The sequence below is a fragment of the Leptinotarsa decemlineata genome, unplaced genomic scaffold, assembly GCF_025532065.1.
Source record: "Leptinotarsa decemlineata unplaced genomic scaffold, Ldec_3_MD MMD2_tig00000026_RagTag_RagTag, whole genome shotgun sequence".
NCBI classification, from domain to species: domain Eukaryota; kingdom Metazoa; phylum Arthropoda; class Insecta; order Coleoptera; family Chrysomelidae; genus Leptinotarsa; species Leptinotarsa decemlineata.
Genome location: NW_027412539.1, coordinates 3,086,816 through 3,113,653, shown reverse-complemented (window position 1 = coordinate 3,113,653; position 26,838 = coordinate 3,086,816). Strand labels below are relative to the sequence as shown.

General features: G+C 34.7%; 1 protein-coding gene across 4 annotated transcripts in view; it reads left to right on the top strand.

Moving 5' to 3' along the window:
- The window catches only part of prom (prominin), a 455,259-nt gene that overhangs the window by 129,084 nt on the left and 299,337 nt on the right, over nt 1-26,838 (top strand). For all 4 annotated transcript variants that reach the window (XM_074171615.1, XM_074171614.1, XM_074171616.1 and 1 more), the window contains 2 exons: nt 11,567-11,662; nt 14,851-15,053. In XM_074171615.1, coding sequence (XP_074027716.1) covers nt 11,567-11,662; nt 14,851-15,053 — 299 coding nt within the window. The remainder of the gene's footprint in view (nt 1-11,566; nt 11,663-14,850; nt 15,054-26,838) is intronic.

Sequence of the window (26,838 nt, the reverse complement as noted above, 5' to 3'; positions counted from 1 at the left end):
CTAGGAGAACAAGTTATCAAAGATCTTTCTAGAGAGTTATTTGCTAAGAATCACAAAGTGTACTTTGATAATTTCTTCAATTCTGTAGATCTTCAAAAACACCTACTTTCTAACGGAATATATGCATGAGAAACTGCTTGAAAAAACCGTAAGCAGATGCTAACTGACTTATAATAATAATAATAATAATAATAATAATAATAATCTGTCAAGATGGTCGTTCTGATTATTGGAGTCCTTGGTGGAATGATGTCTTCTCTACTCTCGAATCTCAAAATCATACCGGCTTGCCGCACTAAGGCAGAAATCTTAGCCGCACAGATGCAGAAGGCTGTCATTCTTGGCTCACTGCGTTTGCTCAGGGCACATGATTCTCGGACCCAATGATCACTTACCCCACGGTGTGGGGAGTGGTCATTGGTTGATTATGCTGGCGCGCCCTCCCGAATGTATCGGGGCTTCGGGGGATAGGGCCTGACCAGCGCACACTACGGTGAAAAAAAAAAATAATAATAATAATAATAATGAATATACTTTATTGTCTGAAGTCATACTAACTCATTGACAAAGCTTGGCTATAAATAAAACATATGTCATAACTACTAAACACATAAAATAAATAAACAAATAAATAGATGTATCTAATGGTACGTCACCTAGTGGGACAGTCTGGGGAATAAAAAAACAAATAGTATATACGGTAATTTCATACTAGAAATATAATACATGGTTATGCACAGTAATAAAATTACTGGAAGAATTCCTGCAGCGTGTAGTAGGCTCTCTCAGAAAGAAATGTTTTTACAGTTTTTCTGAACTGACTTTCACTTAAGTTTGCCGTCCTAATATCAACTGGTAAGTGATTAAACATCTTGCCAGCAATATAGAAGATAGAGTGCCTGGTGAGATTTTTGGAGGGTAATGGGAGTTTCAGTATGTGCCTATTGTTGCGGGTAGCATAATGATTAGGAGTTGAGACAAATTTTGATCTATGTTTATTTACCAGGCAGACCGACTCCAGAATCAATAATGCTATGACCGTGAGTATTTTGTTACTTGTGAAAGTTTCCCTGCATGACTCACGGGGTTTGATTTTATATATAAACCTTATGGCCCTTTTTTGTAAAATGAGCAATTCATTGAGAAGTGTTGAGTTACCCATTCCCCAAAAAGGTATTCCATAACGAAGGTGAGAATCTATAAGAGCGTAATATGCCATTTTGGCAGTAGCTGGTCCCAGTTCATTAGAAATAACTCTCACTGCATAGCAACCAGAAGAAATCTTGCTTTTAAGTTGTTTCACATGTTCATCAAATTTAAGATTTTTGTCTATGAGCACACCTAGGAATTTAGTACATTCTTTATTTCCTATTACATATTTGCCAAACGCAGGTTCATTAATCGAGCATCTGAAGGATAATAGGTGAGTCTTATCTGTGTTGAGGGATAATTTGTTCGCATCGCACCACTCTTTTACAATGTTCAAGTCTGAAGATATTATATCATGTAATTCCCTGGTCTCCTTGCCTTTCCATAGTATAGTGGTATCATCTGCAAATATAGTGAATTTACCAGATATCTTGACTTTAGTGAGGTCGTTGATATATAATAGGAAAAGAATGGGGCCGAGCACAGATCCTTGGGGGACTCCGGACGTTATTTCCCGCCTATTCGATAGTTCTGTTGTTTTAACAATCTGATAACGTCCTGAGAGATATGAATCGAACCATGTGAGAGACACACCTCGGCATCCATACAGTTGAAGTTTTCTTAGCAGTATCTGGTGATCAACACAGTCAAATGCCTTTGTTAGGTCACAAAACACTGCTGCTGTTGTCTCTCCAGCATTTATCTCAGAATAGACTTCATAGAGGAGTGAGAAGATTGCATCATTCGTATTTTTTTTATTCTGAAAACCGAACTGATTTTCACTAATTATTTTATGTAAGTTCAAAAATTCTAACAGACGCTTCTTGACTATTTTTTCGATAATTTTGGCAATGGTTGGAATAAGAGAAATAGGCCGAAGATTTGAGGGATTATCCAGATCTCCACCTTTATGCAGGGGGATAACAATAGAGGTTTTCAAAAAGGAGGGAAATTCGCCTCTACGGAGGGAGATATTTATTAGTGAAACTAGTATATTGAGGGCACATAAGGGAAGGTTTTGTATTATATTGATTGAAATTTCATCATAGCCTGCTGTTTTCTTGTTTTTGATATATTTTAAGATTTCTATCAGTTCGTGAATGTTTGTGTCATACAAGATAAGGCTTTCACTAATTGTGTATTGTTTCAAGTTTTTTAAGGGATCATGTGTGGGTGTTATTTTGTTACTTAAGTTTTGTGCAATGGAACAGTAGAAATCATTTATTGTATTGGGATTTAGCCCTATATCCTTGATTTTTTTCTTTGCTTTTCCCCTAATATCATTAATAATTGACCAGGATTCTTTCACCTTGCTAACAGAACCGCTAAGTCTATTAAGGTAGTATCCTTATTTCGCAGTTTTAATCAAAGATCTATAAATTCTTCGATAGTGATTGAAGTAATTATGAATTGACTGTTCATTTGTGAACTTCCGTATGTAATGTAGTGAGCGGAGGTTTCTCGACGCTACTTTTAGCCCTTTCGTCAGCCAGAGTTTTTTGTTTCTTTGTTTTATTTTTATTTTTTGCTTGGGGAAAGATTCATTGAGGACATCACATAACACAATGTGGAATGCGTGAAATGGTTCTTTATGAGAGAGGATACTTTCCCAGTTGACATTAAGACAATTCTGAAAGAACTTACTATAGTTTGCTCTGCTATAAAGTCTTCCAAATTTACAAACTTTAGTCTTTTTTGTGTGATCAAATGGTATGCTGCAGGTGACTGCCTCATGATCAGACAAACCTGAAGGAGTGACAGAGCAAGATACCATTCGATCTTCAAAATTACTACACACATAATCAATGCGGGTAGAGGTGTACTGAGAAACACGCGTGTCTGATTCAACGTGCATAGTCAAGTTGAATGTAGACAGTAGGTTTTTCATGTCTTCGGTAGCTGGTGAAACTTGATTACTGAAATTTATATTGAAATCCCCTGCTAATATTATGGAACAATTCACAGGTAAGTCCGATAATATTAGTTCCAGCTTATTCAAAAAGAGCTTTGGGTCTGTAGAGGGGGATCGGTATAAGCATAGGATATATAAATTACTTTTCTTACAATGACATAAGGAGAATTCAAAACTTTTTTCTTCTAACAAATCTTTAAACTTATCAACATGGGTGAAGGAAAAAGTATTGGAAACAGTATTTTTTATTAGGATGGCAGTTCCGCCATGCGCAGAGGTAATTCTTGAGTACCTGGATGACACAGAGTATTCCGGGATGTGAATAGGTTCCTCTTCCTTACACCAATGTTCTGTCAGTAAAATTAGATCAGGGAAATTGAGTGTTTCCAGAAGGGCAAATAGTTCGTTGGTCTTGTAACGAAGTGATTGTATATTCAATAAAATTAAAGTGATGGACTTATTTTTCATTTTTTGACAATCACTTTTTTGGGGTGTTATTCTATCATCAGCATTTCCTGGTTTGTGCGAAAATAATCATTCTCCGCAGTCAAAAATCTTGAATTTGAACATTTTTTCTGTGACTGAATATTATCTCTTAATATTTTCTGAGCAATTGCAGTAATACTCAATATTTTACCTGAACTGTTGTTGATATCCAAAAAGGATATATCGCCTTCTGCATAGTGATTGAGTTTCTTAGCATATTCATTAAGTTTGCAGTTAAATTTATATATGCGGTCATTGTTTTGGATAATCTTGCCGTAGGGTACAGAGGTGAGTATTATGTTGGTATTAGTGCAATTTTTCAATATATTGTTCATTTCCCTAAAGGATGGATATTTATTGCCCTTAAAATCATTTGAGCCAGCCGATACAATTAAGTAATCATTGAAGGTGAATTTTTTTGTTAAGTTTTTAACATCTTCAATTACGTTAATAAAATAAGCTTCTGGCTTAATGAATGACTGTACAGTGTATACATTCCCAAAGTTGCTATGAAAAATTTTACCCCATCCACGTCCGATTTCATCACCTAAAATAAGAACTTTGGGTGCTGAGTAATGCTGCATGGTTGAAGCGGTCAACGCCACTCGTTCGCTAGATTCACTCATTCCTACCGAAACTATATCATCATTATGTAACGTGTTGCTTTCTGTTGCAGAGAAAGCCGTTGGCGATGAGGTATTTTTGATAGGACTTACCGTTGTAGACATGGTATCTTGATTTTTCATCACTATTAGGTCTTGGAGTTTGACCCGTTCCATTTGAAGTAGTTTATTATCCGTTTCAAGTGTAGAGATTGATGTCAACATATTTTTTTGCAAAGTATCATCTTTCAACTTATCTGTCACCAATGCTTGTATGTATTCTTCATTGCGGGCTAGTTCTAGCAGCAGATCCTCGTATTTAGATCTTAAGTCATGAAGTTTTTTTTGCAAACCATATGTAATGCTTTTTTGTTCTTTAAATTTAGCATCAAACTCTTGTTCAGATTCATCAACTTTATAGTCGAAATTTTGTGATCTTCTTTCGTGCAGGTTATTCAGCGAGTCTTCTCCTTCCATAGCAGTACTTCCTTCCTTGGAGAATGTGGTAATTTCAGCTTCCGTTTGTGTGCAGGCTATCTGCCTGCTATCTACGTCAGGTATTTGTGTACCCATAGACATGCTGTAGATTGCATTTGTTTGGACAGAAGTTGTCGTAACAGGTTTATTTTTGATGGAATAAATATAATCTTCAAGTTGTTTTATTTGTGATTGAGCTTCTGAGATAATAGTTTCCTGCTTGTTAATTACCTCGTTCAGCTCGCTTTCTACTCTCAAGGCTTCCTGCATCATTGTGTTCTTCTCTATAATCTGTTTCTCTATGAACCTGTTTTTTGCTAGGGTTTCATCTGTCAGATGCTCAATAGTTTGCTCTAAAAAACTATTATCCTCTTTAGTTTCTCCCGGTTTACCACAGCAGTTGATTTTGTGCTCTTTTATTAATTTGAATTTATGTTTTTGTTTCAAGACGCAAGATTTGTGAAACACTGTTGAGCATTTTTCACAGATCAGATATGCCGGTATTGGTTTTGAACTACAGCATCCAAAATTCACCATTTCCGATAAAAACGAAACCGTGACTGAATCACCTGGAATTTGACTAATTTGCCTGGAGTATGATCAATCTGATAGGAACAGGCGCCACAAACAACTGGTATCTTGAAAAAACGTATTAAAAAGTAGCCACTTTTTCTGGGTTGAAATATGTTGTCTTTTATCGATAGTATTTTCTATCCCAATGATTAAATATGAAGCAAACTACAGGAGATTCCTCTGATAGAAATGAAAATTGGTGGTATTTTATCACACTGTTTGATTCCTTGTTTCTCGCCACACAATTAGATATAAATTTCAACTGATGAATGCACTTTTATCCGCTTAAATTTGAGAAGAAACTTAGGAGCGTATTTTGCACACACCTACTCACACACCTACTTTATCCTTTCTATGAGATGACAAACTGCTGAGACGTAGTGATCCAGATTACAGAGTTTTCAAAGACGGACTAGTGGCCCTCAAGTGGATGGACAAAAATGCAGTATAATTCATTTATGATTTTCATTACCCTACAGAGTTGAAGAGTGTTTCTAGAAGAAGTAAAGATGGCTCTAGAGAGGAAGTAAAATGTCTAGTACTTGTTAATGACTATAATCGTAACATAGGCTATGTCGATAAGTTTGACATGTTAAAATCACTTTACGAAATAGATCGCAAATCAAGGAAATGGTGGCACCGAATATTTTGTTACTTTGTGGATGCTACAGTGGTGAACTCAGATATCATATTCAAGCATATCATATTCAAGCATATTCGGAAAAGTACCATCGTGCCACAGGAATTGAAATTTGATAAGAACTTGCATATGCATGTTCATACAAGTTCACAACGATGTGCACATTGCAGCACTACGAAAGAACCACACAGCACCGTTTGGATGTGTTCGAAATGCAATGTGGGATTATGCCTCTAAGATAATGAAAGTTGTTTTTGTTTTTCATCGGGACCATATCCTTTTTTTTTTCTTTTGTCAAGATCCCTCGTTTTTTTGTTTCACTTTGTGAATGAATATCAATGAACATCAATTCATTTTTCCATACAAGTTTGTTTGTTTTCAAGAATAATTAATTTTGTCCGAAATGGGAGCAGTACAGAAATCATAGATTTGGGATAGATTCGGAGAGAGTTAATTTTCCAAAAACCCTCATCAAAAACTTTAGCAATTCATGTAATTATCTGTAAAATATTGAATATACTTCTGTTGATTGTAGTACTTACCAAGTAACTCATTAGATCCCAGATCATCCCTAAAGGAGCATCAATACCAATATTGAAGTGAGAATTTACTACAGTTACACTTCTATCAGCTCACTTTCATGAGATGAGTCGTGAAGAATAATTGAACATTATATTAGATACTACATTCATAAATTACTTACTGGGTTTGTAATGTGAATGTTTTACAAGTGAATTGTTCAGATCATCAATTCGCATGCTATCATACTTCGATCATGTCTTGTCAAAACTGCCGAAAAATAAACTGGAGATCCTATAAGATAAAATTGGAAAATTGCTCACTATTGAACGAGAATCAGCCAGGAACCAAACAAGAAATACTCCCTGGTGAAATTAAAATCTGCCATGGCTTTGAAAACAGATAAAAATTGTTTTGAAAGTCTAGGGGGGCTTTTCAATTGGTCACAACGAAACTCTGAAAAAATCTGAAAGAGATTCCTAGGGAACTCAAAGGAAATAATCGCAATTTGAAAGCTAAAACCTCTATGACACTTAGCTCGCACATGGTTTGACATCTAGGGGTTGTCATCTGTGGAACGATAATATTTGGTATACAGACAAACATATTTCAACTGACTTTTCCCAACAGTTAAACAAACCACATTTGTACTAGACTATGATATATACTCAAGCCTGAATGATCTAGGAAATTAATTATAAATCTGAAACACATTTTGAATGAAGGCACTCGAAGAAGATCTTCAGAAAGGACTGATTGGGAGCGGATAGTATGTATGTAGTAAAGATGCAGAAATTATCGTAACTTGTACCTTCAAAATTGTTCAAAATACCAACAACGGCAAGTCCGGCTGAGGGATACTTTCGTGAGGAAAGTACTTCGCAGCAGCTTCTATAGATATTGAGGACGTAGTGATATAGCAGTTGGGAAAAAATATCGAAAATACGAGATAAAAGAAGAAAAATTGAGTACCCAGTGGACTATAAAGATGAAGATATCAGGGAAAAGAGAAAATGGCGACATGAGTTGCAAAGAAAAGCCCACATGTATGAATCATCTCTCAAATGGAAGGTTGTCGTTACGACCAGCATATTTGAAAAAACATATGACCTATAGGCCATTGGAAGCTAAACTGACCTGGTTGAACTGGCATCTCCAAATTAGTATTTCATACAAAGGTTCGTAAAGAATCTTTGTCGAGACGCTCAATTATCCTAGAGACAATAGACAATGAATAAACCTTTGTCATAAGATGAAAACTTTCCCCTTCTTTCAATGAACCAACTTATAAACTTATGAATTTTTCGATATCAATGTGGACTCATCTGAGATTTTTATATTTACATCTTCATATTACTTGAATGGATTGTAATTTTTGTCAACCCTTCACATACATATTTCATTCGATTTCTTCATTTTCTGAATTTACTTGTTTATATATCGTAACTGATGATATAATTCATTTTGATATTCGAGAAAAAACTGTTTCTATAGACTAGCGTATTCTCATTTTTTTCTGTATCATTGAGAAGGCAAGTAGAAAATCCTTCAGAGTACCATTGGAAGAAAGTTCTGTCCTGGAGTATTAATTGGGTGCTAATTGCCCTTTAATTACACCAATACATTTATGATGTTCATCATATTTATATTGTCTACTATACATGGTGTTTCAAATTCGATCCTCACCATTGGGATCTCGGAAACTATGAGAAACACGAAGATGATTGAACTGGGACAAATTTGCGCATTTACCTGACTGAGAAAGTTCTGAAATTCCGAGAATATCCGGAGATATCTGGAAAAATCAGAAATTTCGGAAAATGGTTTTTATTTTTTCTGGCTTTATTTTTCGAAGAATTCAAAAAAAAATTGCACTTCCACATTGCCACTTTTTCCCTGCTATATAATGGTGTTTTTAGAATTGCTATCTGACGTTTCGTCTTCCGGCCACCATCATCAACTTTGTTTTTTCTCATGGGCGCTACATTGGATTCCTTCTGTTTTGAATAAAACCAGATTTTACCTTTTCAATAATATATCATAAGTTATCATCCTTTTTCGAAAAATTGAAGATATTGAAAAAAATGATTCTTAGCAAAATAGGCTTTGATTTTGATGTTTCTGAATTTAACTTTCGATTTGTTACACTCAATGACATATTGTTATTGTACAATTCATTAAATTTTTATCGAAAACTAGCTTTCACGAATGATGAAAAAAGAGATATGATACAAATTTATTACTAATACGATAAAAACAGTATTAGGACATCGAAAATGTATTCAAACTATTGTTTGAAGGTGATTGACAATATTTCATGATGAATTTCACTAGTTCGGACTTCCATTGTCTACCATACAAAATTATTTGAAAACCCTGAAACAACTAAAAAAGAAGAATTGAAAATTGTTATATTCAGCTATTAATTTTCAATTCTTCTTTTTCAGTTGTTACAGGGATTTCAAATCATTTTATATAGTAGACAATGGAAGTCCGAACTACTGAAATTTATGTATTTAAACTTGTATCCCGAAAAACGACAACCACATCGAACAATGTTCAAATTATTGGATCAAAATTTCACAGAGTTTGGTTCGTTTGAAAAGCCAATGAAAAAATACCGAAACAGAATCAACAATCAAAATTTGATAAATGAGGTGTGTATGAGGTTAATGAGACATTTTGTCCTTTTCAATCAAAATACAACTTTTAACAAATAACAGTAATTAACGGAAATGTAAAGACAAAAGTGCATCAAAATGCTCAAAATGCTGGTCTTGTTCATGATAACACATCTGTTCCCATCTTCGAATATTACTCACTGCACGATTAATTTTTCTCCTCCTCAATCTTCAAAACTCTCTAACAATGCTGTGTTGAAGGTTCTCAATAGTTTGATATTCCTTCTGACCATAAGCTCTATTTTTCGGTGTACCACATAACAATATGTCCATAACACTCAAGTCTGGCCACCTCACCGGCCCATTTATCCCTATCCAAACTTTTCAGTCAGGTAATTAGATACTCGTCTGGTAGTGTGCGGTGGAGCACCATCATGTTGAAACCAGATGTTGTTATAGTTAGCCAAACGTAGATCATCCAAATAGTCTTCGAAAAACGACATTGAAAACTGGTGTTAGGTTTCTCCATTCAAAATTCCGTGAAATAAATAAGAACCCAAAATTCTATCTTTGTAAATTCCTGCCCACACGTTAATAATAAATCGCATTTGAGGTCGATTTTCTCGGAACTGCCTAGGGTTGTTTATGCTCCAAATCTGTTCGTTATTTTGGATTGATACCCCATAATTCGTGAAAGTGCTTTCATTTCATTTTCCAGGAAAGCAGGAAAATCAGGTCTTCTTAATATCTAATTACAAAATTATAATTGCCTTTCGGGATCACCTGGAGGCAATTATTGAGATATGTGTATTTTGCAAAATTTTCAACCGCTTTTTTTTGAATTGTCTCCAAGCACTTGTATGACAAATATTCATTTCTCAGCTTTTCAAATGAACCAAACTCGGTAAGATTTTGATTCTATAATTTGAACACAGTTCGATGTGGTTGTCATCTTTTGGGACACAAGTTTTCAATCACATTTTCGATGTCCTAACACTGTTTCTACCATATTTGTAATAAATTTGTATCATATCTTTTTTCTTCATACGTGAAAGCCATTTTCCGCCGAAAATTCAATGACTTGTACAATAACAAAATGTAATTGAGTGTAACACATCAAAGACAAAACCTATTATGATAAGAATTTTTTTCTCAATATCTCTGATTTTTCGAAAAACAATGATAACTCATGATACATCATTGAAAAGGTTGAATTTGGTTCTATTCAAAACAGAAAAAATCCAATATAGCGCCCATAAGAAAAAATAAAGTTGATGATGGTGTCAGGAAGACAAAACGTCGAATAGCAAATCTGAAAACACCGTTATATGGTAGGGAAAAAGTGGCAGCGTAGAAATGCAGTTTATTTTCGAATCTTTCAAAAAACCATTTTCCGAAATTTCTGTTTTTACCGGATATCTCCGGATATACTCGAAACTTCAGAACTTTCTCAACGGCATAGTGCTACTCAGGTGAATGCGCAACTTTACCCCAACGTATCCATCTTCGTATTTCTCATAGTTTCCGAGATCCCAATGGCCAGGATCGAATTTTAGACACCCTGTATAATTCAAAATTCTAACTTAAAATGATGCATGGCTTAAGACGAGATAAAAATTAAGGCAGTGTCAGCGTGTCAATGCTGACACGTGAGCTCATTTTTGGTGGCACGCATCTTCGAAGTTGAAAAAATGTATGACTCACTCGAATAAAAAAGCAGAAACACATTGTGAAGTTCCAAACTTCCGCACCAGAATATGATAAACGCATTAACAACTCACAAGTTCAGAAGCCTAGAACAGACAACTTAAATGGTTGAGTATTCTGATGTAGTTGAGTACAATCCTTTGGAATAGCAGGATTTCAATGGATGCAATTTCGCAAAATGCAAGGATTTGTTGAATTGAGATCAGAAGTTGAAAAAATGGAATGAAATCGTACGAAGGATGAAATGAGTACAAAATACAAAGAATAAATTTCGAAATCTTAGAACAAATTACCTGATGCTCCTATACGAACTTGAAAGATTTAGGAATTGCTTCGTCAACAACTTTTTCATCCACATATTTTTCTGAGACAGTATTGAATGATATTCAGACGAACAAACGAAGTTTGTCAACAGTCACTAATTTTATATTGTTTTTTATTTATCAACTCCAAAAATTATAAATACGTTTATTTTTTTAAGTCTCTACCTTTGTGATGTATGACAGATTTTGACATATCAAGCTCTGAAGGTTTGTCATCACTGAAATAGGTCAACAGTAGCTGAATATTATCAGTCACTTCTAACTAAATCGATAGTCCTTGTTTTTTACTACGTAAAATAAAAGATTCGAACATTCTCTCCAGATCTGACATCATTCATTCGCAATTATTGTTAGTTATTACTATCCTTGAATATGACTAACACTAATTTTCAACACTATATCCTCTTTAAATCTTGCGGAAAACCCTTAGCACAAGTCAAAGGATTTTGTTCATGTAACAGAACGGCCATTGTAATGAAATTATTTAATCATTTTGAAGAAAGCTCTGAAATTTCGTATTTTATAAATTTGCTCATTCGACTGTTCATATTCCACAGCTGTTAACGAACTACTCGGAAAACCGTATCAGCAAGAACTTGATGCGGAAACAGGAATCGAAGCGGCTCTAATTGAATTAGACGACCTAAGAGTATGTAAGTATGTATTGTTCACATCGTTACTCTTTGTTATGTTTGAATTACTTTTCTCCTTGTGTTTATTTGGAAACTGTTCTATCTGCTACATTCAACAAATAACGAAATCATCAGATACGATTAGTCACCTGATACAAATTGACTTATTTATCAATGTACTTCATTTTTCGGGTTATCTTCTCATATTGTTATTTTTAAACTTCCTATTCTTGTCGATGCGATTAAAACATCGTTCAACTCAAAAGGGACGAACTAACCATATTGTAAAATGTAACTAATTCGTTAACGTTGTTGAACAAAGGAAATTGCAAATTAACTTTACCATTATATATGAATGGCCTACTGGAATTACCAGAAATCGAATAAATACAGCATTAGAAGTCTTGGACCCGACAGATTTTTTTAAATAAAATAACAAATCGTTACCAAACTATGATTATTACTGAATGTATTTTTTTGCAAAAATACATTCCTAGGAAATTTACTTATGATGCACTGTTTGGAACTTTTGGTGTAGTAATGAATATTACTGGAGTTTTTTCCCAACACCAAATCGTTATTTTTAACACCTCGATAAGTGTTTCGATCACCAAGTGATCATCTTCAGAAAGGAAGATTAAAACTAGAAACTATTGCGAGCTAACCCTATTTATGCTATGTAGGTAACCCATACAGGTTAAACATCCAGGCGTACCAACCATACAGGTATACCAACCTAAATTAATTTTACAATTTTGCCTTATCTATTATTTCACAATATATGTTTATATAAAACAATTTCCAGCTATATAAAAATTAATTTCACAATGTTGCCTATCCAAATTTATTTTTACAATGTGTCCTTATGTAATAATCAGTAAACCCAACAACATTATTTTATTTTATTTTAACAAGCTATATAGTATGCTCTTCGGTATAGGTCCGTCATCGTTATTCATAATATTATTGTGTTTACTTATTTTTACACACTCATAGACATCTAGTTGCCTGTTGTTGTTAACTCGTCTAAGTAATCTTAATGAACTGAAGTCTATGGAATGGTTCTGTTGCAAAATATGATGACCGACTGATGATTTTTCAGGTCTTCCATATTTTAAGTATGCTATGTGATCCTTATATCTTACTTAAATAGATCTTTTTGCCTGTCCATAATATTTTGCATCGCAGTCCTTATATTCAATTTCGTAAATTCCAGACTTTTCCGAATTCTCGACTTTGTCTTTAGGACTTCCCAAAAGGTCTGTAGTGTATGACTTGTTTTAAAAACCACCTTCATACCTAGTTTCTTGAAAATCTTTCCAAAGTTCCTCGTATATTGGTGGTATGGAACTGATATGTATTTATCTTGGTTCTTGTCCTTTCTGAAAGTCGAGATTTCGTTAATTCTTAACCTAAAATTCTTCCTCATTATGTCATCTACAATACCCCTCGAGAAACCGTAAGTGGCTGCTATTTCCTGTATTGTACGTCTTTCTTTTGTGAACCTATCATGCGTTAGAGGGAAAGTCAAATGACGATGCACTAAAAAATTCAACCCAGCACGTTTGTGCTGTCCACAGTGATGTGAACTGTCAGGAATATACCTTGTTTGTTTCTTGTTTCTTTTCCAAATATATCGTATTCTAACCCTCCATATTGGCTCCTCATTGTCAAAACGTCAAGAAATAGTAGTTGTCCCTCATTTTCTAACTTATTCGTGAATTTTATTGATGGACATCTATTATTCAAAATGGAAACAAAGTCGTCAATATTCGATTCTTTGGTATCGAATATCGCGAAAATATCATACAGATACATTAGCCAAATCCTAGGACTTTTCTTTGGTTTCCATTTCGAATCTGCTCATGAACAGGTCTGCCAGGTAAGGGGACAAGGGGTTTCTCATGGCCTTTCCTTCCTGTTGTTCATAAAAGCAACCTTCTACCTGGAACCGATTTTGTTTCACACACAAAATTTGTGTATTAGTAAGAGAAACGAATTCATCGATTTAGTTATTATTGAAATTCCCTAGTAATTGAAAAGATGAGCTGAAAAAACAATTATATCAGGCAAAAAATGAAACAAAACTACAATGAAATAAATTACAAGCAACAACCAAAAAATTAAAAAATTGAACTAATAACACGAGATGAAAATTAAAAAATCATTAACAAGAAATGAAAATTAAAAATTAAAAGATTCCAAACCAAGTAACTTCACGACGTTTCGATTGTTGGTATCAATCGTCTTCGGGTGATAACGATTGTGGATAGGTACTAACAATCGAAACGTCGTGAAGTAACGTGGTTGAAAATCTTTCAATTTTCATTTCTAGTTAATGATTTTGTAATATTCATCTCGTGTTAATAGTTCAATTTTTTTTATTTTTTGGTTGTTGCTTGTAATTTACTTCATTCTATCTGAGTTATTTTTTGCTTAATATAATTGTTTTTTCGGCTAATCTTTTTATATTTATTCACAAATTATTGCATAAAACAATTGGTTTTTTGCCAAAGTTTCAAATTAGATTTGATTAAATTCTGCCACAAACTCATCAACTACTATTCTTTTTCAGTTTTATGAGAATCGATAATGTAATTATAATAAAATTACCAACCGGAAAAGAGTTCTTCCATGTTGAAATTATTACTGAATTCAAAAATCATCAAACATTTTACATATGTATGAGGAAAAATAACACTGTAGTGAACAAAATATTCAAAATATACCAAACACAATAACATGAAACAAAGGAATGGCTTTATCTATGATTTTGATAAGGTAGTACCTGTTTTCATTGATGTAAAAAAAAGTCGGAATAGAAAATAAAAAGTATCACTATATTTTTCTGATTAAGTTAAATTATGCAGTATTGTGGCCATAAATATCACTTCTAGTGTTGACACTATCTTGTTAGAGAATGTGAATCATTTCGCTCAAAAGTATTTTAGATAAATATGGTATAAATGTAGAATCATAGTATGTGTGAAAGCAAAAAAGTGCCCACGTTCTCTCTCACGCTCAACAAGGACTCTGGAGTTCTTGCTATTGAGTTTTTTAGAATATCGTATGTGTTCAGGAACACTCTTGTTTCGAGTTTGGTTTGGCCAACAAAACATATGGGACAGTTTCCACAATTCACTTTGTAAACTGAAAACCAAGTCCTTTTTCCAAAAATGACTTTTGAGCAGCTAGTATTCCTTTTCTAGCAACTGCCAAAGTGACTTCGCTTGTCGCGGACCTTGTCAATGACTGTGATTCAGCCAGAATAGCAACAACTTTACTACAGGACCAGCTCAATGATATTGCTCGTCAACTTAATATGCTGAGACAACAGTGTAGCTTGCAAGATCGACCTCTTTGTTTTACCCTTCAGTATTATGGATTTGAAACATCTTTCTCTGTTGACAACGTAAGTGAATTTTCAAAATACTTGGTCTTGAAGAGCACATTCCGGATAATATCATGAATTTTAACGATGTGGTTCCATATGCAATATACCAAGGGGGTCTAGAAGGTACTTGGTATTGAATTGATGATGTTATCTGCAAGTAGCACATCATCTATTGAATATCAGGTAGTGATGAACTTCTTCCCATGGCCACTCTATAAAAAGAATACCGCAACGCCTTCGCATTTCACCAACCAGGTGACTTCCTTCAAAATTAACTGTAGTGGGTGCTTTGAAATGAATCGACTCAACTCATGAACTGATATATTCAATGATGTTATCAACTATATGTGACACTTGAAGGATGACCTTCAAACTTTTGACTTATGGGTTGATCGGATGAGAGTAACTAAAGTCTATCCAAATCCAAGATAGAGTGGATGTAAACATTGACATGCCCTACGCACGTGATATTGAAAATCCCAAGAATTGGCCAGGGTCGTATTCAGAACCAACATCTTGTTGATCGCGAATACTATATCATACTTAGGAAAACTTTTTTATAATAACGAGTGAAATGCACAAGTTTTGCAGTTTAAGGGAAAAAATGCAGATAATATGTGAAATATAAAAAGATTTCCATTGGATTTTTCACAGCGCACTCAAGCATTATATGAAAAGAGACGTAATCATTTCATTATTGATAATTTTTATTTTATGTAAAATCAAAAGGAATATTAATCAAAATTATTCAACTGGATGAATTTGTGTCTTCATCAGTAGTGTCATCCTCACCAATCTGAATTATCAGTGGCTCGATTTGTGCCTCTATTATGTTATCAAGCTTCCACAACTTTGTCTCGACTTCCGATATCACATGCCGAACACACTTCTCCCATTTCTCCACTGTTACTCTTTTCAAAGCCTCATCAAAAAGTACTTTGAGATCTGCAAATTTGAACGTGGTGTTATGCTGAGCTACAAAATTCTTCACATCCGCCCATATTAACTCGATGGGATTGAGCTCGCAGTGGTATGGAGGCAGGCGAAGGACAATTTTGTTTTGGCCTGCTGCCATCTCATCGACTATATATTTTTGGTATTCAAGCTTGCGCTCCTTGACAATTTCAAATAGCTGTACTCTTAGCATTGAGTCTTCAAAGCTAATATTCTTTGATCGCAGCCAATTTTGGATTTCCACCTTCTTTGAAGACGTTGTCGGAATCTTCTCTAACCGTCGCGAATGATAAAGTGCATTGTCCATTTCAATCACAGCATTATCCTCCAGATGGGGTAGAACTTTGGAAAAACACTGTTCGAAAAGTTCACCGTTCATTTCTTCGTGATAATCTTCAGTTGTCTTCGACTCGAAACACCACAGCCCTTCAGCAACAAACCCATTATCATTGCCGATGTGACAAATAATAAGCCGTTTTCCTTTACCTGAAATTATGAAGAGGTATGTAAGTAAATAAAACAAATACGAGGGTTACTTTTTATATATTGAGATTGAGGCAGGTCTAAATATAAATATAAGTTTACCTGATGGATTTGTTAATCCGGTGGATAGTCCATCTAGAAAAACCTTCCTAGATGATGAGGTCACAGTTTCATCGACCCATACTTTAGGGGTAGTATGACCAGCATTAACCCAGGTTTCATCCATATAATAAATTGATCTCTGTTGTTCCCTATAATATTTAATTTTGGTCAAATACTCTCTACCCATAACACAATTTCCTCTCTATCCAATAATAAACTATTGCGCCCTCGTTTTCTCAATACAAAATTCAAATGTTTCAATACTTTATGGAATGTTGACCGCTTAAAATTAGGCAATAAAACATCTTCATTTATTTCTGTGAGTACTTTGTCTATCGTGGGTATTTCATTTCTGAAAAATACTCATGCACTTTCCTCCTGACTGCATGTGTATCAGCATCATCTATTGATTTCATAATGGTTTGACGATTCTGATTTGTATTCGGTTTGGAAAATGTATGATTTTGTTTATATTCCCGTAAAACATTATAAATCGAAGCGCAACACCCTCCAATTTTATCGGAAACTTTCGATACGACTTCGTCGACAGTCGATGTCTCAATATCTTCCATCCCTTTCTTGAACACATTTAAAATCACTTCTTTCATCTCAACACTCAAATGTCTTTTTTGGATCGTTTCCTAGCTGGACTCAGAGGATAGCTCACAGTGTCATCAGCAGTGTCTGTACTGGACATCGTGGAAAACAATTTTAAACAATATACTATAACGCACGCCACACAAACACACAAACGACCGATTACAACCCTGTGCTGGTACCGAACTAGTACCAAGAAGGCGAATTCACCAATGAACACCATCTGATACTGGGCGATCACGTGAACATCACGCTTCGGTTTTGTTTTGTTTCACTCTATCTTGAATTTGGATATACTTTAGGTTTATTCAAAACTATACAAAAGTAATTTTCTATTGAATACTTTTACATTCAACAGACTGTATATACATTACAAACCCATGTGTTTCGGTGGAGGGTCGAAGAGACCCTCTTTGGATCTAACCTAACCTTCCCATGTGTTTGTTCTCAATTTCAATCCATTCTCTCGATGAAATATTAATTTCATAATCTATATTTTATTCCCAATTACAATTGTTGTTATTCCACAACTCTCTGAAATTTCTGAAGGTGGTGAGATCAATCCACTCAATATATTACACAATGGTGAACACTTCTAAATGAAGTTTTATGTCATCATAAACCCATACGTGTGACAAGACACCCCAATTTCATTGATAAGAGGCTGGGAACTAGTTCTGTTATCATTAGTTAGTAAATATTGTAGAGTGCAATAACTTTACCCGACACGATTATGTCTAGTTTTTAACATGTAGATTGATATTGGATTTAGTAGTGGATGTGGATTCAGTTTATAGTTATAAGGTCTTATTTAAAAAAAATGTATTTAGTCACGGATCTGGATTTAGTTGATAGTTGCAAGACATAATTTAAGCGAAGGTTGGATTCAGTTGTGGATGTAGATTTAGTTGATGGTTGTGAGATCTAATTCGAGTGAAACATCAAAGTAAAGTTCGTAGTTTGGCCATTCAATATTTTTTACGTGTATTCTACAGCAAATATGTATTTCATGTCCACCATTGCTACACAAATTTTTCATTTCTCCAGATATAACCAATATTGCTCAAAAAGTTATCTCCACTGAAATTTCTCTTTCAGTTTTACCATCTGATTGTTCGTCATTCACCTGATTTCGGCTTCAATAACATCAAATTTGAACCAGATATCAAGTTCATCGAATTCGAATATCATCAAATATCTTAACAATGAAAAACTTGAATAATATTACGAATATAATATACTGTCTATTCAAGACAATGAAGGCCAGTATGGAAAAATCAAAAACCATGAGAGATACAAGAAAAAGTTATCCATTTCAGAGATTATTCCAATGAGGTTTCGGAATTTAGGAGTTTCCGTATAATTCTGGTGATATTCGAAAAGAATATAAGTTCACTAATTACATTTTGTTTTTTCTGACGTTATTCGAGAAGAGACCGAAAAACGAAACTATTTTCTCGTTGCCACTTTCCGAACTGAACAAGCAAAATTAGATTGCGGAATTGGAACGATCACTCCACTGGCACATTGGTTACAATATCTTTAGATGTAATCAAAATATTGTATTGAGTATTTGAAAACTTCTCTGGTATTATAAGGTGCTCCATTTTGAAGTGAACTGAATTCACAGTACTGCTGGAAGAGTTTCTTTGAGGTGGTTCCCGATTTCATTTCTGAAAAGAACTTACAATCTGTCGAATGACCTTGAAACAAAATTGGCACAGATTTCAAATTTTCAACAATACTACCTCAAACATTGACGTTAGACTTTCCTTGATTCATCAGAAAATGAAATAATTAATAAAATTAGTTGTATAATTTTGAAGGAGACACAAAACAATACCTACCTATTACTATCGTTAGCTGACAAATGATGTTACTGATACTTTTGAGCTCGATATCAAAACTTTTTCAACTTTTTCTGCTGATTCAGTTCTGCATATCAGTTATTAACTGATTTTTGTCAAACAAATCGTTTCATCAAACTCAATCATAGCAAGAATGTTGATTTCGGTTTCTTCATTCTTTGACAAGAAATAACTGAAATTCAACAAATATTCAAAAACTCCTACTGTCTGCTCATTAAACTTTGTCACTGTCATCACCTAGAAATAAATGGAAAACAATGGTTTTATCTTTCTACTTCTCCATTTTCATACAAACAAAAAACACGTTTCTCCATTCAGTTTTTATTCCAAGGTTATGTATGAGATATCACTCACAGAATTGCTACACAATATAGTAAATTGAAGAGATAGAATTTCATTTACATGGAACACTGTCATCATCACCGATGGATATCCGATGTTTCGGCCCAAGACATTTGCCTTACTGCTTCTTCAGCACCAAATCTGAATAATATTATAAGATGGAGCACCCAAATCATTCATAAAATCACGACTTTATGTCACGAATCGATAACAGTACGTAATGACATTCATTTGCTTATTCGATTGAATCCCACCGATAGGAATCGAATTGAAATGGGTATATTTTTAGGAGAGTTGGCTTCTGAGGAAGAAAGGGTTTGACTTTTTACTTCTTCATGTTCCTGGACTTGAACCTTATTTCAAATTTCAAAATTGCTCCCCGATGTTTGAATGAAAATGATTTATGGAAAGATTTTGTGGATCTGGATATTAAGATTGATTCACTTACTACATAGAACTTGATAATTTTCATGCCAATTCGAAACATGTTTTCTAGGAAGTTGAGGAAACTTCAGTGCGAATGTAACGGAAATTGAATAGAACTGGCCAAGACTTGATGGAAATCCAAATTAAAACTCAATGATACAGTTTATTAGATGATTTTCGGTGAAAAATTGTATTCATGAGTTCTAACGGAAATGATTTTCCTACATAGGGGAGGGTGAGGCATAAAAGGGTACTTAACGTTTAAACATCCCTGAAAACTAAAATAATGTGATTGAATTGAAGCAAAGAAACATAGCTCAATTCATTGTGAATAACTATGGATACATTTACGTTGATAACGCTATTAATCTACGATATGTGAATACTTAAATGAAAAAAAGTATTTGACCCGCAATGCCCAGTACACAGGGGTAAAGCAGGTGCCACATCAAGCAACTATGGTTTCATACGCTTCCTTGGAATTATGAAGGTAGGTGGCATATAGTTGGCAACTGCGCTGAAGCAGGAAATTGTGGTCATCAGTTTTTCCCTTTCTGCGGAGGTTTTTGTTCCTACCTGCCTTTTGCCACGTGTAGCAAGGACTTTAGATTGACTTTTAGTCACTGTGGACACACCTGTGTGGAGCAAGCTCATGTTCGTCGTGAATCTTCTCTGAAAGTTGAAAAACTTCTCATCGGCTACTCTATTGAAACCCATAGCTCTAGCTGCTGATGTAGGTTCAGGTTTTCTGTAGATTATATCGGGATGTCGTTTCAGGGAATCCTTATAACCAATCGACCTCAGCCAAACCACTCACTGAATCAAATTTATGAGAAATTCAATTTTTTTTGAACCACTTCAAATTCAATTTTGCGTAGGTCACGTGAAGTCAGTCCATGGAACCGTGCTTCCATCACCTTTTTGTAATTGATTAGTTCTTTCCCTTGATCGGGAGAAAACACGCTTTGAAAATGACCCAATTTCTTTTGAAAGATGCTTGTCTTCTGGATTGCCCCGATATTTAGAAACATAACTTTTTAATATTGTTTGTAGAATGTTGTGTATATTTGTTGATTTCCTGTAGCCCATTTCTCCAGACGCAACACTGTCTACTGCTTCTTTCATAGCTTGCATAGACCATGAATGCTGTTCAATCTTCCTCTTGTACGTGCGGACCATATTAGCTGAAACCGTAAAAAATAAATATATCATAATTTGAAGTTTTCAAAACGGAGCAAAGTGGGGCACCCTTTCATAATCAAAATAGTGTGCCCCACTTCACCCCAGGTACCATAAACCACTGAGCCTCACCGTTTAATATCACACAAAATTCTGCCGAAATGGCGTGTTTCGCCTATGAAGGTAACAGGCCGACTAACGACCAATCACAGCGACGCATTTGACAGTTTGTATGGCGTTTGCTTCGAGCTGCGTAAGGTTCGCCCCGCTATGCCCCGTAGCCCCGCTTTGCCCTTTCCCCACCTATGCAAACTGATGTGAGCAATAATCTTAATCAACATTTTTGGAAAAGAGGTTGACATCATCTATACAAATGTAATAAATACTGGTTTTATCCCTTTCTCGGTCAGTGTAACAACGTACAAAAATTAGGCAATTTCCACAAAGGCTGTAGGGTTCGTGCCGATCGCACGAAGGCCGAATCTGATCATTTGGTATATTTACTTATATTCTCTCTCATTATGTGGTTCCAGAACTGAATTTTAATCTTAATCAAAATGCTTTTCATTCACTATTCTCTTCTCGATAGATTGACAAAAAAAGCCTCCTATTTGTTTTTGTTCTCTTAACTTCATCTTACTCTACGAGGATGGTGTTTTTCTTAGTCCAAAGGAAAATGAAAGTCCAAGGTATCAAATATAAAGTATAATGAGTAAAAAACGACAATATGGACAAAATGATAAAAAAAACGTGTAAAATCTTATAGATAAGAAAATGTTGAATTCTATAAAATAATAGAAAATAGAACAGAGGAAATGCCGCCAATTTTACTATGCTATTTACTAATAATTTAAACTGGTGGTTAACTAGAAATGCACCAACACGGTTTTACTTTTACTCTGAGGAGAGTGGTGTATAACTTTAACTTTTCACTTCTTTTTTTGTAATCGTACTCTAGATTAACTATCAGCACTAGGAACCCAACAATATGCAACCTCTTTGCAAATAGAAAGTGAATTCAGACAAAATGATATGTGAACTCTCTCTAAATATCAACTGGTTAGTAAAAAAAATTACAACACTCACATAACGCCTCTTTGGGTGGTTCATGGTCAACCATCGGTTCCGTTGACCGGATGTGTTTTCAACACCAACACTTCAATTTCGAACTCCCCTGTACCCATTACCAGTTTATGATTTCACTACCGATTTTACTTAAACTTCGCACCACGCGCTTAGAAACAAATTAACTCCCCTATTTAGGCCATCTTCCCCAGCCTCGAAGGTTGAGGGATGAGACCCCCGATCACTTCTCGACGAGTTCCGGTGACCGACTTTTTGTGTCTCCCTGAAGAAAACTGCCAAGGCCTCGCGTCAGCTACGATCGCCACAAAAACCTCATCTTAGCGTTTTTTAACTTTTCCAACTGTATGATCATCGGCAGGATGCAATATATTCATTTGTTTAGACTAGCTCAAATTTAACATGACCACAACGATGCTCGAAGGTCCGACAGTCATAAAGTAATTCAACACTTTTTCAACTGGAAAAATATCGACATCGAAGAAACGGGTGATCGACCTCGATCTCAATGAATAAAATAATATTTTGTCACTATCGCAATGCCAGTTATTACACAAAGTGATACAATATGTTCATACAGACTCCACAATTTATATTTTGTCGACATTCCTTCTCGACTCTGATAATTCCATTGTTATAGATATTCAACTACTTCCACTCGAATCCGTTTCCTACTAGATCATTACGAGAATAATTGTCCACTTTAAAATGCTCACGACTGATGTGAATCATTAAGTATTAGTTTCAGGTAGTTTTCAACTTTTTTTTTCCACCATGTTCCAGGAAACAAAAGAAATTAAGAGAAACGAATCATTAGTTTCGAATATCTTTTTTTAAGTTTTTCCTTCATTACTATAAATCCTGAACTTGTTAATGACTTTGAACAATTCGCTCTTTTTATTTTGCGAGTTTGAACCGAACTGCAGCAGTTATTCACTCCTAGAGGACCAATAACGTCTATGAAGCGGCTAATAAAGTGCAGAGTTCAACAGCATTTGGAGCCGGCTTTCGATTCAATAAACCGAAAACAATCGTCTCTGAAATTAACAAGCTGAGTTATTCTAGGAGAGCCACATAATAGTTCCTGCGGGGTTATTGGAGACCACTAACTACTTGAATATCAGTTCTGAACAATACTGGTAGGATTTCGCCGGATTGGGGTATATTTTCAACATCTCTCGAGGGTCCGAAAATTACTGGTATTTTTTTTTAAAAACGACAACGGTAGTTTCTTACCTGATTTCCGGAATTTTGAATTCCAACAGAAAGTAAATACGACTATAGATCGAACTGTTGATAATATCCCATACAAAGTGGGCCATAACAAGTAAAACTACTGCCGCGCTTTAAACTTAGTGGGGTGTTTCAGAACAGAAAACGATTTTATAAATCAATTCGAACATGATCCTGAAAACTAAATTGTTGTAGGGAAACGTGATCTAATATCGACCAACAACTTAAATAATTCATAAAATAAATACGTGGTAACAAGAGACACATATATTGATGTCTATACATTGACTGATATTCAAAGAAGGTGAGCAAGCACAACTGAACCTCTAAAAGCCCTTCATTCAGAAAAAAATAATAAATATAGTTTAAAAAAAACTAAAAAACACGCTTTTGAAGAACATCGAAGTAAAAAGTTGAAAACAATAAGCTTAATACAATAACGAAAGAAGAATACTAGTAATATTGTGAAAAAGCGACGTGCGTTTGATATATAAAAATACTAGTATTTTTCGTTCGTTATTGTTTTAAGCTTATTGAAAAAAAATATTTTTAACTTTTTAGTTCGATGTTCTTCAAAAGTTCTAGTCACTAGTATTATAAATCTTTAACAGATGGCGCACGCAGACAGCGTGATATTCCTCTCAAACAACATAATGAAAGTTTGAGCATTGGTTTGAGGTCTTAAATTCTATAGTAATAATGAGATGCACTAAGTCTCCAACAGAGGGCGGACAGTTGTAAAACTTGTTTTGAAGTAAACGGGAAATTTGCAGTAATAATTTTAAAAAACAATTCAGTCTTGATGTTTTTGATTTGAAATTTCATTCAAAATATTAATGGACTAAAAGTATTTTTTCAGTGAATAATTTTATTTTTCAAATCAATCATTTGATTTGATATGTATGTCAAGCATCTTAATTCTAATTCTTCCATTTTTTTAAATATTCAAGTAACTGAATTTTTTAGGTGTATAATTTACATTGTTGAAATCCATATTCTGGTTTGCTTTCAAATAATCGAATTAGACTTTAAAATGTATCTTCCGTTTCGTTCAAAACTTTTTTCTGTACTGAATCACGGGTACTTTCTGACTACTTTTTCACCCCAAAATGCTGAAATCACCAAATGTTCAAATATTACTTTCAATTTGTATAACTTATATTCTTTGAAATAATAACACTTTGACAATAATATTTTATCTTCGACAATATCTTTCAAGTTGTATATCTTATATTTCTTAGAATAGTAACACTTTGTCAATGAGATTTCATCTTCAACAATGAAGTATATTTTGATTTGATTTGAATGCAATAATTGATAGTTACGTACAGCGTCATCTGTTCGCAAAAAAATCAAGCAATAATTGATAGTTACGTACAGCGCCATCAGCCCGCGAATAGATCAAGTAATATCGATTAGGTTACGAACAGCGCCATCTGCCCGCGAATAGATCAATTCTGTCAATACAGATCCCGATCTTGAGAGTTACACACAAACATGCATACAAACAATCATACATACATACATACATACATACATACATACATACATACATACAGGTGAAGCTGATATGAAGCGTGTAAAAAAATACAAAAAGTTGTTGGTTGATATAACTCGACCACTAGTGAGAAATATTGACCACGAGTGGGGAAATATTGACCAAAATTTTGAAAAAATCAAGAAATGATGAATACGCTTCACTCGCAATAATTACGTGATGTGAAGTCTTTTGCATAATCTGCAGTTGTACAATCAGCATGAAACCAGGTGCCACGTGATCTGCTTCGCCACCTTTCTTCATTATCTGCCCCAAATTCACCGCGAACATAGCATGTTGATGGTGTTTCTTCCTCTATTACTTTAATCTCAGGTTTCTTATTTTTGTTTGGCTCCTTAGTTTCTGTATTTTCAGTAAGTTCGCGTTTTTTGACAATAACAACTGCTTTCTTTTGTTTTTTCATTTTTTTTTCTCCCAATTCTTCTTTCATCGGTGTTGAGGTCAAAATTTGGGATTTCTGTTTCTTTCTTTTGCTTTGTCTAGGTTTTGGATGTAATTCATCGAAAGTCCTGAGTCAAGTATTGGAGTAAAATCATCCTCTTCAAATACATTCCTATCTAAAACCATTTATACCTTTTTCAATAATAACTACTCGGTTATAGGCTTTAGCAAATAACTCTGCAATATTTGTATCAGCAATTATTTGAGAGTGATGTGTTTTCATCAACTGGACACATTATTCGTGATTATATGCAGATTTCAAGCCAGAGACAAAAGTCACATCCAATGGCTGAACTTCATAGGGGAAGAGAAACCATTATGATTCCATTTTCAGGCTAGTAATTATAGGATTGCAGAGTAGAGTGTCAGGTGTGGTTCTCTAAAATAAACATGACGGGATCATCAGGGAAGGCTTTGACGAATTTACAAAAATGCTTTAACCATTCGGAAAATAATTTCTCGGTCAGCCAACCGGACTTTCAGCAGTGATAGATTGAGCCAACTGGATCATTTTTACCCAACCCCTCCTTTATTCTTTTTCTTAAAAACAAACATTGGTGGTACATATTCTTCCGCAGCACTCATAGAGCAAACTACAGTAGTGGTTTGACCTCGCTCTCTACTACTAATGAACCCAACTTGCTTTCTTCCTTTTGATGCTAGAACACGAGATGGTTTTTGCACGGTTGTTATTCCGGTCTCGTTCACATTTCAAATACTTTCCGGGCGAAAACTATACTCTTTCATTAGTGTTGTCACATTCATATCTGCTTTATTGAAAGCTAGTACTCTATTCTCACTAGTCGCTTCTGGCTTTCTTAAGGACAATTGTGGAACTCTCCTTAGAAAACCATAGCAATTTTTTTCCACATGTTTCTTTATTATCATTGAAGCTGTTTCTTTTATTGTTTGATACAGCATATTCATATGCATTCCGTATACTGGTGTTATTCCATAGAAAATTTGACAATTCAATAACATAATCAGCTAGCATGTTTTCTTCCTAACACATTTTTTTCAGATGGAAACCGATTTCTTAGACGATGTTGCAGGGTACCATATGGAATAGAGTAGAGACTAGCTGCTTTTCTAATTGAACGACGATAATCTGAAGGAATTCGATTTTCAATTATCGAAAATCATCGACTCAATGTTGATGATAGACACCACCTTGCACTGACGAGTGACCAAATAGCCCGAAACCGGTCTGCAAGTGTGTTTTAATAATTGAAAAATCGTTGCAGCAGTTGTATCGGTAACAGCATATTCAGGAATAACTTCGATGGAGAATCCTGCACTGACACCTGTCGGATATAATCCAACGCTCTTTGTGGTGTTAGCCAGGAGAGTAGTTGTTTTTTGGTAGGTGTCAGTCCATTACCCTACAGTGTACGTAGGGCGTTGAGACTGGCCTGAACGAATTGTTTCTTTTAATGGATACATTTCAAGTTTGTGGAGATCAAATCGTGAGGTATAGTTTTTGAGATTACATTTTAGTTACTTTGAGCATTTCATGTTCATTATGATTGCCTTCGAA